The sequence below is a fragment of the Lotus japonicus genome, chromosome 1, assembly GCF_012489685.1.
Source record: "Lotus japonicus ecotype B-129 chromosome 1, LjGifu_v1.2".
NCBI lineage: Eukaryota > Viridiplantae > Streptophyta > Magnoliopsida > Fabales > Fabaceae > Lotus > Lotus japonicus.
The window spans coordinates 24,030,679-24,047,476 of NC_080041.1; the positions used below are offsets into that span (position 1 = coordinate 24,030,679).

The 16,798-nt window shown below is 36.5% G+C and overlaps 3 protein-coding genes across 3 annotated transcripts in view; 2 read left to right on the plus strand and 1 right to left on the minus strand.

Annotated features, from left to right (window-relative positions):
• Positions 1 to 745: 745 nt before the first annotated feature.
• Positions 746 to 2,416, minus strand: LOC130730566 (uncharacterized). Its single transcript, XM_057582612.1, has one exon. It carries the CDS (start codon positions 2,414 to 2,416, stop codon positions 746 to 748), a length of 1,671 nt encoding a protein of 556 aa, XP_057438595.1.
• A 6,103-nt stretch (positions 2,417 to 8,519) lies between these two features.
• Positions 8,520 to 10,307, plus strand: LOC130734206 (zeatin O-glucosyltransferase-like). Its single transcript, XM_057586556.1, has one exon. It carries the CDS (start codon positions 8,595 to 8,597, stop codon positions 10,017 to 10,019), a length of 1,425 nt encoding a protein of 474 aa, XP_057442539.1. The 5' UTR covers positions 8,520 to 8,594; the 3' UTR covers positions 10,020 to 10,307.
• Positions 10,308 to 16,716: 6,409 nt separating this feature from the next.
• LOC130730573 (zeatin O-glucosyltransferase-like) overlaps positions 16,717 to 16,798 on the plus strand; it is a 1,148-nt gene continuing 1,066 nt past the window's right edge. Inside the window, 1 exon segment of the mRNA XM_057582622.1 lies at positions 16,717 to 16,755. Within this exon segment, the coding sequence (XP_057438605.1) occupies positions 16,717 to 16,755 (39 nt within the window).

Genomic DNA, 16,798 nt, shown 5'->3' on the forward strand with positions numbered 1-16,798 from the left:
ATATATACAAATGCGCTGGATGACGTACCTTCCAAGTCATGCACTTGACATTTAAACCTTGTGTACCCTTACCTTCACATCTTCCATCATGACGAGACTTTGGAACCCCTATAGCATCCACTTCTGACAAATAGTTTGAACAGTACTCAATAGCTTCTTCTGCAATGTACCTTTCAACGATCGAAGCTTCCGGACGGTGTGGATTCATAGTATACCCTTTTAGTATCTTCATGTACCGTTCTACCGGATACATCCACCTTAAACAAACTGGACCGCACAATCTAATCTCCCTTACCAAATGAACAATCAAGTGTTCCATAATGTCAAAAAATGAAGGAGGAAAATGCATCTCCAACTGACACAAGATGACTGCAGCCTCATTTTCCAACTCGTCTAACTTCAATGGATCAATGACTTTACTACATATTGCATTGAAGAATAAGCACAGCCTAGTTATAGTTTTCCTAACTTTAATAGGCAATATTCCACGAATAGCCACTGGTAGTAGTTGCTGCATCAGAACATGAAAGTCATGAGATTTTAAGCCAATTAACTTGAGATCTTTCATTGAAACAAGTCTCTTGATATTTGATGAGTAACCTTGCGGTACTTTGATACCTTGTAAACACTCACAAAAACTTGTTTTCTCTTTCTTAGACAAAGTGTGACATGCTGGAGGCAAATATGTCTTGTTACCTATCTGTTGTGGAGTTAACTGTTGTCGTATACCCATTTCAGCCAAATCTTAACGAGCACTTAACCCATCTTTTGTCTTGCCATTAATGTGAAGAAGTGTGCCAATTAGACTTTCACAAACATTTTTCTCTACATGCATCAAATCAATACAATGTCTTACATCAACACTTGACCAATATGGAAGATCAAAGAACACCGACCTCTTTTTCCATACATTTTTTTCAGCAGGCTTCTTTTGTTTCTTTCCAAAGATAACCTTCACATGTTGTTGTCGTTGATAAACTTCCTCTCCAGTCAAGGGTTTTGGCGCAACACCATACTCTGATTTTCCGTTGAAAGCTTTCTTCAATTTACGATATGGATGATGACGGTCTAAAAATTTCCGATGCCCAAGATAAACGGTCTTCCTTCCATGATTAAGCTGATGGTAACTTGTATCTTTCTCACATATAGGACACGCTTTATGCCCTTTAATGCTGGAACCAGACAAATTACCGTATGCCGGAAAGTCGTTGATGGTGCAAAACAACATGGCACGCATATTGAAATGTTCACCAGAATACGCATCAAGAACATCAACTCCTTGCTCCCACAACAATCTTAAATCATCAATCAATGGACTTAGATAAACATCTATGTCGTTTCCTGGTTGTTTTGGGCCCGGAATCATCATAGATAACGTCATATATTTACGCTTCATGCACAGCAAAGGAGATAGGTTGTAAATTATCAAGAGAACAGGCCATGAACTATGGTTACAACTTAGACTACCATACGGATTCATTCCATCGGTAGCAAGTCCAAGTCTAAGGTTTCTCGACTCTTTGCCAAAACTTTGAAACTTCAAATCAATTTTCTTCCATTGCAAAGAATCAGCTACATGGCGAATTTTTCCATCTTCATTTCTCTCTTCTGCATGCCATCTAAGGTTCTTTGCGTCATTTGCATTAGAGAACAATCTCTTGAACCTTGAAATTATTGGTAGGTACCATAACACTTTTGCAGGAGGACCCTTTGTGCTCACATCATCACTGGAATCACCATCTTTCTTTTTGTAGCGTGACGCCTTGCACTTCGGACAATGATCATAGTTTTCAAACTCTTTTCTGTATAAGATGCAATCATTAGGGCATGCATGTATTTTTTCATACTCCATCCCCATCGGACACAATACTTTCTTGGCTTCATAATGAAGATTCGGCATTGTGTTACCTTCTGGAAGCATTTCTTTCAACAATCCAAGCAAATCAGTGAAACTTTTATCACTCCATCCATTTTTCGCCTTCAAATTAAACAATCTTAACACAGCTGACAACCGTGTAAAGTTTGTGCATCCCGGGTACAAAGGTTCTTCCTTGTCTTTACATAAAGTATCATACACATGCGCTCTCTTAAATGATTCTTCTCCAATATCATGTATCATGTCTTCCAGCCGATCATCCATATCTACACATACTTTCTCTCTTTGTGATACACTTGGCATTACTACTTCACCATGCCATATCCATTGTGTATAATTTTGACAAATCCCTCTCCAAGCTAGATGGTCCCTTATTTCATCCTTAGTAAGTTTTGGGTCCCGGTTCCCACAAGAAACACAAGGACATGGAAAAACTCCCTTATTGTTCGGAAGATTCTTTTCAGCAAATTCTAGAAATTCAACCACTCCATTATCAAACTCATCACTTAATCGATTAGCTCTCATCCAACTACGATCCATAACTACGTTCTGCAAATTATCACATACTAAATTAAAGAATTGTGACCCTAGAACCAAACTCATCAACATTTTTCAAATGATAAGCTAAAGACAACCTAAAAATTAATTGTAAAAAATCGAACATGAACAAGCATTCAAATTAAATAAGCCAAAAACAAATCACGAATTCAGAGCCAATTTTAGAAAATAGTTTTAAAGTGAAAACAAACTTACAGCAAGATGGAAGAGTTTTGCAATGGCCGGAATAGTTTGCCGGAGCTAGAGTGGCTAGAAGAGTTCGTCGAATTCGTGAAGAGGAAGGTGTAAATCTGAGACGTCTGATAAATAACAAAAACATGGAAAGGCAATAAATAAATGGACAGATTAGCATTTTTGAAATGAATGATGGAACATGAAAGTGGTAACCAAGTAAACTCACCAATAGCAAAGTCAACTAGGCCAGCAGCAACCGCTAGAGCTGAACCACTTGAAGAACCTCCAGGAATGCAAGACGACAACAGATGATTGGTTGGTATGAAAACAGTGTGCAATCAGAATTCCTATCTAAAATATGAACAGTGGAAGAATGACTTGGTCATGTATAGATATGTTGACAAAAAAAAATGATAAATAATTCCAGTTACATGTTTCATATTATCTTTGTTTACTAGTAACTTATCATTATAAAATATTATTAACAAGAGCGAACCGGTTAGAATCCTTTTTTTCAGAGTTGAGAGCAACAGGTAAATGATCTGTCATTAGACATGATTCATAGTATGACACTATATAACTTGAAAACATTACCTGATCAAGAGCACAAGCAAAGAGATCTAGTACATGACCCTGATGTACAAGCAGCTTTGAAAGTCCATCATAGAATTTCACACATTTATGGTAATATGGCCCAAAATCTTTATCCAGATCCTTGTGGGAGCAAATTGGTTCAGAAAGTTGTTTGGATACAATCTACAGTATACAACAATTCATAAGAGAGAATCAGCTCATATCAGATAGCAAGTCTTTAATAGTAAAACTCAACATAGGCTAAGCTTCATCTTTCACCCAACAGAATTGCAATACATAAGCTCCACTACTCCTTCTTCTGAGATGTATTATCAATGATAATAAGACCAGATAGCATAATAAGACCAGACATTCATCCATTCATATGATACCAAGCATTAATTACAGTTAGAGAACTTGCTGTACATAAAGGACAAAAAACACCAATCCCTAATTTATATAGTAATCAACAAACAAACACACATTTAAAACAACAAAGAAAGGATCAGAACATGCTATGCTTAATAAGAGGGTAATAATTTTATTTCGAAAGAAGAGAATAATATATAAAGAGTGAATGAGTCATTACAAGGAGGCAACACAAAGCCAAAAGAAAAAAACATAGTATAACCCTGATGTAAAAACCCTGATGTGGAATGTATATTTTCTACTGTTTCAGCATCCTCTCTCTCTCACTTACCAATACACACATGGGCATACATTTAACCTAGTCTAATTTTACTGGTTTCCAACACACCATGATCAGTTTTAGGTCTGCAATTTTATTTCACTTGCACTATTTCTTTGTCCATTAGTTAACTTAGTATAACTAAATCTTTGATACTTATTAGTGTCATCACCAGATGCTTGTGATAAGCACTGATCTTAAGATACACTTAAGCTTGTTTGGCACCATTAATACTCATTAACTCAAGCAACACCAGTACTTTTTCAGTTAGATTAATGATTTGAGGATATCCGCTCTGTTAAGGGACCACAAACATGAGTGAAAAAAGAGAAAAATAGGGTGTTTATCAGTGAACAGAACTAGAGTGATTTGTAGACAAGCATAAACTTAGGTGAACAGAACAACACAACAAACAAGCATAAACTTTGTAACATCTCGATTATTCGACATTAGAGTAACTCAGGACAATTGAATTAAAATTTAGAGCAATATCAGTGATTATTCTAAACGTGCCTTCAGTCTTTGATGGAATGTTCATGAAGGCAACAACATTGATTACCTTGATAGTGTCGAAGCAGGAGCGGCGACGAGTCACAGCAGGAGCAGAGTCGATTCAAAGCAGGAACGGAAACTGAACAAGAGCAGGAACGAAACACAAATTGATTACCTTGTCACTTCCTGCAAATGCAAATCAAGCGTACATGTGAGCGAGCTAGAAATTGATTCAGTTTCTGAGAAAAACAATTTGTTATCAGAAATTGTAACAAGTTACTTTCAAGATCATTTGGTCCCTTAATTATGAAATTATGTATAACAGTGTATACTTGAGATACAAAACAGACACAATTTTCCCAAGTCAAGCAGATAAGTACAGGATATGTAATTCAGCACTAACTTAAAGCATAGATCATAAGATATTTCAAACTTTAATAATTCAGCACAAAGCTCATTGTCTCTGTGAGACTACTCCATAACCCTAGAATACAACCACAACTACGATTTGATTCCTAGCTCATGATATTGATCAGCTTAACTTTTACATTCCCCATAAATTTAGAACAATTTGAGAAAAAACCCTAATTGATCGAAATGAGAAAACCAGAGCATGAAAATTGAAAGTCGTGAATAACACTAAACCAACAGAGGAAACAAGATAACAGAGGAGGAGAAGAAGTAGGAACCTGGTGCGAGCGAACGGAAGAACCAACGGCGCCACCACATAGGAGGAATTGATGTCCCGCTTTAGAAATCTGAAGTGAGTGATGGGTACAGAGAGGAATTGAGTGTCGAACCAGGAACACAAAACACAGGTGAGTTTAAGCAGGAACCTGGTGCGAGCGAACGGAAGAACCAACGACGCCACCACCAACGGAAGAGTCGAAGAGGTTTAAGATTAGGGTTTTGATGGGTACAGAGAGGAAGAGGAAGGTGACTCCGCCGCCAAGATGGCCAAAACCAACAGCGCCACCACCAACGGAAGAACCAAACGCACAGCGGAAAGAGGGACTGATCGAGGAAGAAAAGACCGAGGAAGAAAGCTTCTTGTTTTTTCGTGAATGACTGAGGAAGAAAGCTTTCAGCGTTTGTGTAAAAATTAAAGAAAAGAGGGACTTTTCCCAACGGTTGTTATATAACCGATGTGAAAACTAAAGAAAAGAGAGACTTTTCCCAACCGTTGTAATATAACCGATGTGAAAACTAAAGAAAGATGGACTTTTCCCAACGGTTGTAATATAACCGATGTGAAAAGTACTTCATTAAAATTTCAAAAATGCCACCGCATTTAGCTTTCACATCGCTTATTCTAACAACCGTTGTAAATAATGATTACTAATTACTTTTCACATCAGACATATTCCCAACCGATGTGAAAACTATCATAAAAGTTCACTAAAATTTCAATATTGCCACCGCGTTATCTTTTACATCAGGTAATTGATTAACCGATGTGAAAACCCTGATGTGAAAAGTCTTTTTTCTAGTAGTGATAGCAAGATAGTGGAGAAATTAATGTTGGGCAGCAGAAATTAAATATTAGGCAACAAGCCTTTAATTAGAGGGTGGCAACACAATAAACAAGGGTGATACTATTGACTATCGGTTCAATTATTGTTCGACCTCAGTTTGATTATTGAATTTTTAACTAGTGTTTGGACCAGTTTGATGACAGGTTCGTTATGCAAACATTGGGAATATAGATATATGTTTGAAACTATTAAAATTAATTCAAAACTTGAATATTAAAGTATGTTGTTTAATCTTAGTTCCTATAAGTATAAATTTCTAGCTCTGCCCCTGGGAGCATCGAGGACCCCATTATATAGATGATAAGTTCCCAAACCCTAGTTATGGATATATTGAACCTTAACGACTTACTAAATTGATTAAGTTAATTACATGAATGATTGAGGAAATCAAGGGGAATAGTAACTAATTTCTTTGACTAGTCTTAAGGATCGATCAAGGGGTTGGTCTTCCTTCTTTGAACTGTCTTACTTTATTCTTGATTGCTCATCTGAATTGTAGGCACACTCGGCCTAATCTGAAACCATGATGATACATGTTACAATCACAAAATAAGGCTAGCATCAGAGAATAAAGTAGGGGTGTAATCGGACCGGATTGGTTCAGATTTAGGGTGTTTAAATGTCCGAACCAATCAAACATGTTCAGTTTGGGTTGGTTCGGATTTCATGATTTTTACTTCTAAACTCGAACAAAACTAACCTGATTTCAATCGGATTGGTTCGGTTCGGATGGTCGGATTTGAAATAAAAAATATTATTTCGTAATATGCACGAAATTTATTCTAAAAACGTGAAAAATTGTAAAAAAAATCTAACATTTTTAAAGAACAAAACATTCGATAATGACATAATCCATATAATCAAAATAAAACTAACATCTCTAACACAAATATAAATATGTAATGTAATGGGTTGAAAGTGTTTGACCTTAATGTAAAAAATTCTAAATTCATTGGGTTGGTTCGGATTGATCGATTTTTCAATTTTCAAATATGATACCCAAACCGATGGTGGTCGGACTCAGTAAAAAAAACTCGAACCGAACCAATGATCTAATTCAACCCACCATAATGTGTTCGGTTCGGATCGGTTTGATTGAATTCGCGGATCGGACCATACCCACTTACACCCCAAAAATAAAGAATGTGGGGTGTGGGCACATCGTATGTGAAGTTTCAACATCATTCACTCACCGCATGTTTGATTTGGCAATGAAGAAAGAAAAACAAAGAGGGAGGTGTTGTGTGTGCGAGCTCACAAATCAAAAGGGACACAACATGTTTGCGTATTGATAAAAAGCGAAAGAGAAAAAGAACTTATCTTCTTCATCTTCGGAACACATGCATGGCTTTTCCCATGAGAGCTTCAAGACCTTATCAAAATTTTAGTCCCACAGCGTTTGTAATTTTTTTTCCCTCCTAAATACTATTTCGGTTTTTAATTCCTAGAATATTAAGAAACACATAACACATTTCACAAACTAAACATTCCGAAATTTTTGAATAAGATTCCTAAAATCAAATGTTATAATTTCTCTTCTGAATTTTAATTTCCAGAACAGTGAGTTACAATACATTTTCAGTTTTCATAAGAAGTGTAATTTATGTGGGATAGATTTTTTAAGAGCTTATGTGGGATAGTATATAAAACTTTACTACTTTAGAGTGAGTCGAGAAATTGAGTTTCTTTGGGTGAGAAAATGAACTTTCTAACAGTATTTTCAATGGTAAATTCTTAGTTTTTAGCTTTATTCATGTGAGTTCGTACTGCCACATGGGTTTAAGCAAGTCGTTGCAGATTTTGTTCAAACTTTGAGTTTTTAGTTCTTAACACTATTCATATGTGCCCGTACTGCCACATGTGATTAAGCAACTCGTTGCAGATTTTATTCCAACCTTGAGTTCGTAGTTCTTAACACTATTCATCTGTGTCCGTACTGCCACATGTGCTTAAGCAACTCTTTGCAGATTTTGTTCCAACCTTAAGTTCTTAGTTTTTAGTTCTTAGCACTATTCATCTGGTCTCACATCACCATAATAATAGTAATATTTTTTATTTTCATATATATAATTTTTTTTTAAATTTATATGCTAATTCAATACTTAGTTGATGATTGGGAAAAAAAAATTAATTTTTTATTGTAAGATCTCAAAAAGTAAAACTCCTTATATAAGAATTAGTTCTTATTTTAAAGAACTAAGAACTCCACGTGAGCCCCTTCCAATGGTTAAGAACTCAGTTCTTAGTTATTAACTCAGAAATAAGAACTAAGAACCTTACCTCGGAGATGTTTCAAAATATAATTCTAATTTAGGTTGGATTTGAACCACTAGATCCAAGAGCAGCTTGATAATAACTAATAAGTCCGAACATGTGTGTACAAATCACATGCCATTCAGCTCCACTGCCGACTTTCCATTTTTATCCTTCCACGAGGTCTCTTTTCCGACGCTAAAAAACAAGAGAGAATTTTAAAAATAAAACTCGAGTTTCTCAAATCGTCCACGAGGTCTCATTGTAGTATTAAAATATAAAATGAAAGATAAAGGGGTAACATCATATGAACCAAGTATCTTTCAACATTGACTTATCACGTTACAACAAATTAAAAGAACAACAAAAATATATTCATCTAGTATATAAAAATCCAAGATAGTAAATAGTACGTAGCAACCAAATCCAGTTCCAAAGATCAACAATGGCTTCTAGCCACCAAAGTTCACCAGGAAAAATCCGCAGCAGCAGCAGCCGCTTTGATGAACACCAAGTGGTGGTGGTTATGGTACCTTTCCCTGCACAAGGACATCTCAATCAGCTCATGCACTTGTCACGCGTAATCTTGCCACACAACATACCTGTTCATTATGTTGGCACAGCCACACACAATCGTCAAGCCACACTTCGTGTCCAAGGTTGGGACCCAAACTCCATTTCAAACATCCATTTCCATGATTTTGAAGTTCCTCCCTTTGCTTCCCCACCTCCCAACCCAAATGCAGACACCAAATTCCCATCTCACATGATTCCTTCCTTTGAGGCCTCTTCACATCTTCGTTCACCTTTGGCAGCATTTCTCCGATCCCTTTCATCTGTGGCCAGAAGGGTCATAGTGATTCATGACTCCATATTGGCGTCAGTGGTTCAAGATGCCAAAAACATAGCAAATGTTGAGAGGTACACATTTCACAGTTGTTCTGCCTTTATGATTTTCTTACACTTTTGGGAAAATATGGGAAAACCGCAACTAGAAGGCTTACATATCCCACAACTTCCTTCTCTTGAAGGATGCTTCCCCACCCAATTCATGGATTTCATTACTGAACAAAGTGAATTCTTTGAATTCACTGATGGACACATTTACAACACATCAAGAGCAATTGAAAGTCCTTACATGGAGTTTATGGAAAACATCATTAATAATAAGAAGCATTGGGCACTTGGGCCTTTCAACCCTCTAACCATTGAGAAGAAAAGTTCAAAAGGAAGACACTTTGTCATGGAGTGGCTTGATAGACAAGAGCCAAAATCTGTTATATATGTATCTTTTGGGTCAACAACAACCTTTACAGAGGAGCAAATTGAACAGATAGCAAATGGATTGGAGCAAAGCAAACACAAATTCATCTGGGTGCTGAGAGATGCTGATAAAGGAGACATCTTTGATGGAGATAAAGTAAAAGAACATGGGCTTCCAAATGGGTTTGAAAAGAGAGTTGAAGGCATGGGGCTAGTTGTGAGAGACTGGGCACCCCAATTGGAAATTCTAAGTCATCCTTCAACAGGAGGGTTTATGAGTCATTGTGGATGGAACTCCTGCTTAGAGAGCATGTCCATGGGGGTGCCAATAGCAGCATGGCCTATGCACTCTGACCAGCCAAGAAACAGTGTTTTGATAGCTGAAGTGGTAAAGGTTGGTTTGTTATTAAAAGATTGGGCTCAAAGAGATGAGTTGGTGACCACTTCAGTTATTGAGAATGCAGTGAGAAGGTTGATGGAAACAAAGGAAGGAGATGAGATGCGAGAGAGAGCAATGAACCTTAAAAAATCCATTCATAAGTCCATGGATGAAGGTGGAGTCTCTCGTACAGAAATGGAATCTTTCATTGCTCATATAACTAGATAGAATGATTTAATCACAAATTATTCTAGTATAAACTGTTAGAAATAAAATTAATTAGTGGTAATTAGAAAATAAAAAGCTGCATGTTACAAAAGATAATAGGTTATGGGTTACTAGCATTATGGAGCATTAGTATTGTTTAAGAGCTGTTATGTTTTGTTATGTAATCACTAGAATTTATCATTAGTATTATATCTATTTAGTTTTTTTAATTGATTAGTATTATGTCTATTTAGTATTTTTAATTTAGTAATTATGTTGTTGTTATGGATTACTTTATTATAAATATATTCCCAAGTCATGTGATAATTGTGAATAAAACCAAGCGGGATACCAGGTCTGTTACAATCTTTCTGAATTAAAGGAACAGGGGACCAAGTGGTGATGATAAAACAGAGGGTGGGGGGCCAAGCGGTGATATAAAATAGAGGCTGGTAACCAGCGGTCTTACATAACAGAGGTTGGGGACCATGTCCTTACTGCCAAAACTTCTTTCATAGAGAATGGAGAAGAAAGAAGTCAAAGATAGGAGACTTCAATTATTTAGAGTAGATTTTTGTAGAGGACGTGGATGATGAGGCCAAGGAAGAGGGGAAGATGAGATGGTGACAATTTGGCTTAATTGCAACTTTGCTCCCCGACGTTTACCAATGTCACGATTTTGGTCCCCCACCTAATTTAATTACATGAATGGTCCCCAACGTTGTAGGTTGTGTGCAACGTTAGTCCTACCGTTTATTTCTTAATGGAGGAGGCTTATGTGGACGTCTAATTTGAGAGAAAAATGAGATCTGAAGAGAGAGGGAAGCACGTGAGTATCACGTGAACCTTATATAAACCCATTATACCCAAATCTGAAACCCTAGGAATCTAAATCGTGTTACCTTCTTCGTTCCAGAGAGGTCAGGGGTTTGGGTATAATGGGTTCAGATAAGGGTCACGTGATACTCACGTGCTTCCCTCTCTTCTTATACCTCATTTCTCTCTCCAATTGGACGTCCACGTAAGCCTCTTCCTTTAACAAATAAACAGTAGGACTAACGTTGCACACGGCCTACAACGTCGGGGACCATCCATGTAATTAAATTAGGTGGGGGACCAAAATCGTGGTATTGATAAACGTCGGGGACCAAAGTTGCAATTAAGCCGTGACAATTTTAATGGTTGATGATAGGAGACTTCAATTATTTAGAGTAGATTTTTGTAGAACAAATGGAAGGAGGTATGCTAAATTTAATGCTAAGTGTTTCAATAAGTAAAAGGTTCATGAGAACATTCCTCTCATATAAAATTTGAAATTAAAGCTACAAAATCTCATCCAGAGCTAATCTTTTTTGGTGGGTAGCAACTCATGAGTGAACCTCATTAAAACCTCCTTAGAAAAAACCCAGTAGGAAAAATTCTAGGGGAGGAAAAAGAGTACTCAAACAAGAGCCAACACCAAGAAGAATGACTACTTAGCTCACAAACTTCCCACTACAGACCCTTGACTACGAACAAATAAAATAAATATAGTTTCTAATGGGCAAAGTTACCTTTGTGAATTACAAAAACAAAGCCCAGTAAGCTTTTCCTAATATGAGCTCGTCTTAAGCCCTTCACTGGTGACAAAGTCGTTCCCTTCTCACAACACAGGTGCAATTACCATCCTCAGACCTTTTTTAAGCATTGGAAAATGATTGACGTGAAGTTTTTAGTTCTTAAATATGCAACTTTGCTTTAAGAGTTCTTAATAATATAAAGGCTTAATACATCAGAAGACCCCTGTAATTGTAAAGGGAATCAAATCCAGGGCCTAGAAAATTTTTGCATCAAATTGGATCCCTGGAAATTTTTTTTTTTAATTCAATTAAGGCCAAAGTGTGTCAGCCTTCAATTTTATCCCAGTCATCAATTCCACGTGGCTTTTATTATTATTTTTAATTAGAAAAATAATAAAAAATTATTTTTAATTCCAACTCAATTAAATAATTAGAAAAAAAAATTTAAAAACTTAATAAATAACCTAATCTAATAATCCTTAACTAAACAAACTAATAATCTAACTAATAAACTAATCTAATAATCTAACCTAATCTAATCTAATAATCCCTATAACCAATTTCAATCTTCCCCAAATTAAACCCTAACTGAAGAGAGATTAAGAACACAGAGAAGTCTCCCCCTCTCTCCTAGCCGGCGGCCACCATCATCACCATAACCACCATCTCCATTTTCCCCTCTGAATCACACTAGCACTGGTCCTTTTCTTCCTAATCACCTTTGTCGTTCCTCTGTTTCTCATCTCCTCAAAGCAACACATCTATGTTAGAATCAAAGAAGGAATTCTGAGCTAGACTAAACCCAGAACCCACCCACCTCCACGCCACCCAGAACCTACCACCACCATCAACCAGAAACCCAGAAACCACCCACCACCATCACCAACCTCTTCACGCCACCCCAAACCCAGAACCCACCACTATCCCTCAGATCCATCGAATCACAAGAAGAGGAACGATGTTGCTTCCAAGCAGCGTTCCCTGAGGGCTTTGAGATCATCGGAACAGTAGGAATCAGAGAGAGGAAGAGCGTGATGGGGGCGACAGAAAAGGATGACGAACCCAGCAAACCCATTCACCACCGCAAGCCACCACAAGCCCAGGACGACCACATATGATTTATAGAGAGGGACATGAGGGGCGGTGGTGACAAGGAAGCAGCGGTGGAGCGCGACCTACACTGAGGGTTTGCAGGGTTGGGGGTGGGGGGTTGGGGTTTCGTTTGGGTTGAGTTGGGTTGGGTTGGGTTGGGGGTGGGGTGAGGTTGAGGGTGGGTATGGTGGGAGAGAAGGGAGGAAGATGAGAACTGAGAAGTTCAATCAGAATGATGAATGATGAATAAAAAATGATGAATAATTAATTAAATATTTTTTGAATAATTAAAAAATGAGTTGGAATTAAAAAATTAACTTTTAGAATTTTTCAATTAAAAAATAATTCCAAATTCCACGTGGAAAAGCTAAGTAGGCTAAAATTGAAGCCACTTCAGCATCAGACGCACTTTGTCCTTAATTGAATTAAAAAAAAATTTCTAGGGACCCAATTTGATGCAAAAATTTTCTAGGCCCTGGATTTGATTCCCTTTACAATTACAGGGACCTTCTGATGTATTAAGCCTAATATAAAATATTTTTTTCTCTCATTTGCTACTTTATGGTTTAAATACTCTAGAGGTCCATGAAATTGCCTTTCATACTAAAATAAGTCCCTCAATCTTTTTTTCCCATTCTGAATCCATGGAATTTTTTTTTAATCAGAATAAGTCCCAACTTGTGTTTCCAGCCTATGTGGCTCAATTTTTGCTGAGTCATTTATTCCACGTGACTTTTCTATTTTTTTTTTAAATACACATGGATTAAAAAAATAAAATTAAACATTTAAATTTAAAATTAAAATCTTATTAACCTAATTAACCCTAAATCTAATTAACCCTAAATCCCTAAAAAGATTTTTATTTTAAATGTAAATGTTTAAATTTAAAATTAAAATCTTATTAACCTAATTAACCCTAAATCTAATTAACCCTGAATCCCTAAAAAGATTTTAATTTTAAATTTAAATGTTTAATTTTATTTTTTTAATCCATGTGTATTTAAAAAAAAGGTGATCCTAATATGCATGTGCACCACTTTTAAAGTGGTGTAATTTTACACCACTTTTTTTAACCTACTATAACAGGTCAACATATCTTTTTTTAAAGAAATTTAATATATGACAAATTTTTAATGATATTTTTTCTTAAAAAAATAATGTGTTGACCTACTATACCCGGTCAAAGTAGGTGGTGTAAAATTACACCACTCTAAAAGTGGTGCATATTAGGGAGAACCTTAAAAAAAATAGAAAAGCCACGTGGAATAAATGACTCAGCAAAACTTGTGCCACATAGGCTGAAAACACGAGTAGAGATTTATTCTGATTATATTTTTTTCCAGGGGTTCGGAATCGGAAAAAAAAATTTCAGGGACTTATTTTCGTACGACAGACAATTTCAGGGACATCTAGAGTATTTAAGCCTTACTTTATTACTTTATGAGTTTAGTTTTATTACTTGTGAAAATAAAAAGTATGAATAATGTGATGTTGTTGAACCAGATGAATAGTGCTAAGAACTCAAAGTTAAGAACTTGTGGTTGGAGAGAAATATGCAAAAGTTGTTTAGAGCAACGCCAACGCAAGTTGCTTAACTTGGTTGTAGGACATAAACAACGTTGCTTATTTTTGTGTTCCCTGGGAGCTTGCTGAACTGGCGTTGCTAAAAGCTAAGCAACGTTGCTTAAATAAGGCCTATACAGTCTTAGAATACCACTTGTTCAGGTGCAAGATCAGTTCATTCATGTGTCCCTCCGCCTAGAAGCATGTCAGGAGTCACTCCTTGCCCGTGCCTCACTTCACCAACGATCACTCCTCGCCCTTGTCGGTTTCGGGTGTCACATGTCACCAGCTTCCGCTTGGTTCGTCCCCGAACCACACCGTACTACGAGAGGTTGGCTCTGATAGAATGGAGATAGGATAACAGCTATAAGACCCTTCCACCAAGAGAACGACCTAGTTACATTGTTGTTAAAATATAATATAAAATAATTCATGTAACCCTTATCGAACAGTTTAAGTTTTTGGATAATTGATTGCTTGACATGGTTATCAGAGCTTCTATGACCAAAAGGTCCAGAGTTGTGTCCATGCTACCCTCAATTCTTTTAATAAAAAGTTGAATTTAAACACATGGCAGGTGACCAAGTGCATTCTCCACGCTTTAAACCCACTGCTAGAAATGTGCTTATTACCTGCACATTTTTTGCCATTTTTTTCGCAAACGTTTCTCGCGAATTTTTCTGCGTTTTGGGTGTTTTTCTTGCGAATATATTTTCTGAAGAAATATTCGCAGGTAATCATTAAATTTCTTGCAAACTTCCTACAGACTGCTATTCGTAGCTATATCTGAATATTTGCTGCGAATTTATTTTTGACCGAAATGTATAGGAACATTTTCGCTACAGATTTCGCAACAAATGTTAAAATTTGATTGGGATTTTGGTACGGCTAAATACGTTGGAAAGTTTCTCAAAAAATATCGCAAGAAATCATAGAATTTTATATTCTAGCTATGCAATTTTCGCGAATCCATGATGATACATGTTACAATCACAAAATAAGGCCAACAATTAGAGAATAAAGAGTGTGGGGAGTGGGCACATCGCATATGAAGTTTCAACATTATTCACTCACCGTATGTTTGATTTGGCAATGAAGAAAGAAAAACAAAGAGGGAGGTGTTGTGTCCGCGGGGGTCACAAATTAAAATGGACACAACATGTTTTCGTATTGATAAAAAACGAAAGAGAGAAAAAACTTACCTTCTCCATCTGGGAACACACGGCTTCCCCGTGAGAGCTTCGAGACCTTGTCTAGATTTTAGGTGTTTGTAATTTTTTTTCCATCCTAAATACAATTTCGGTTTTTAATTTTCAGAATGTTAAAAAACAGAGAATACATTTCAGAAACTAAACATTCCGTACATTTTGTAATAAAATGAGATGCAAGTAAATAACACAAGAAGGGGGGGTTGAATTGAATACTTTTAAACACTTTTAAAACTTTAGTTTTCGAAAAGAATATTACTCCCTTCGTTCCAAAATATATTTTGTTTTAGGTTGTGCACATTGTTTTAAGAACTCATTAATTGATAAATATTTTGACTGAAATATCCCTATTTAAAGTTGTGTTATATTAAGGAGAGAGAAATGTTATTATTGGTTAAGTGGATAGTGAGAGTTGTGATAGGTGAAAATTGGAGGTGGTAATAATATTAAATGTGGGTATATGAGGCAGAAAGAGAGAAAAAATGCATTGGTTTGCAAAACAACTTATATTTTGGAATATAGTGCAAATTCTAAAACAAATTACATTTTGAAACGGAGGGAGTAGTTCTGAAAAGCTTTTCGTAAACGGTTTAGTGTAGCGGAATAATAAACAGAGTTTAGCAGACGATCAGCACACACAAATTTATACTTGTTCACCCTAAACGATTTGGCTACGTCCAGTACTTGGCCACCGCCAAGATTTTCACTAGCAAGTTTCAAGGACTTCTCCAATACAAGTAATCTCAAGGACTTCTCCCACAAGTATTCTCACGGACTTCTCCAAGTATTCTACAGGACTTCCTCCTACAAGTATTGTACAGGACTTCTCTTACAATCCTTTCAAGATCGTTTAGCTCTACAAGGTTTCTCTTCGTACAAGAGTAATGGTAGAGAACTTATAGCACTGGAACTCTAAGTGTTTTGATACATATTTGACTTTGGATCACTCAACGGTTCTAAGACTAAGAGAGCATTTGATGAAGAGATTCGATTCTTTAAGGTTGTTGGTTCTCTCTTTAAACTTTGCAGAAAAGGTAGGTAAGTTTGACAACTTGAGAAAGTTTCTACCTTGAGCTTTTTGAAGCTTTGAATGCTTAGATGAATGTAGTAATGAATGCTTTGAGCTCTTGTTCTTTCAACTTTGATTCTCTTACAAATTCAATTCTTCAAATTTGCCTTATATACTCGCCTTGCTAGGGTTGTAGCCGTTGTGAGACAAATCCAACCATTGTTCTAGCTGTTGTAGTGTAAGATCTGTCCGTTGATTTAAATGGCTTCGGTTGGTAGATGCATTAAATGCATCCTACTGTTCAAGTCTATCCTTTAGCTGGAAAGGTGAGGTTTGTCAGCTAGTAGGTGACAATAGACTTGGGCTACT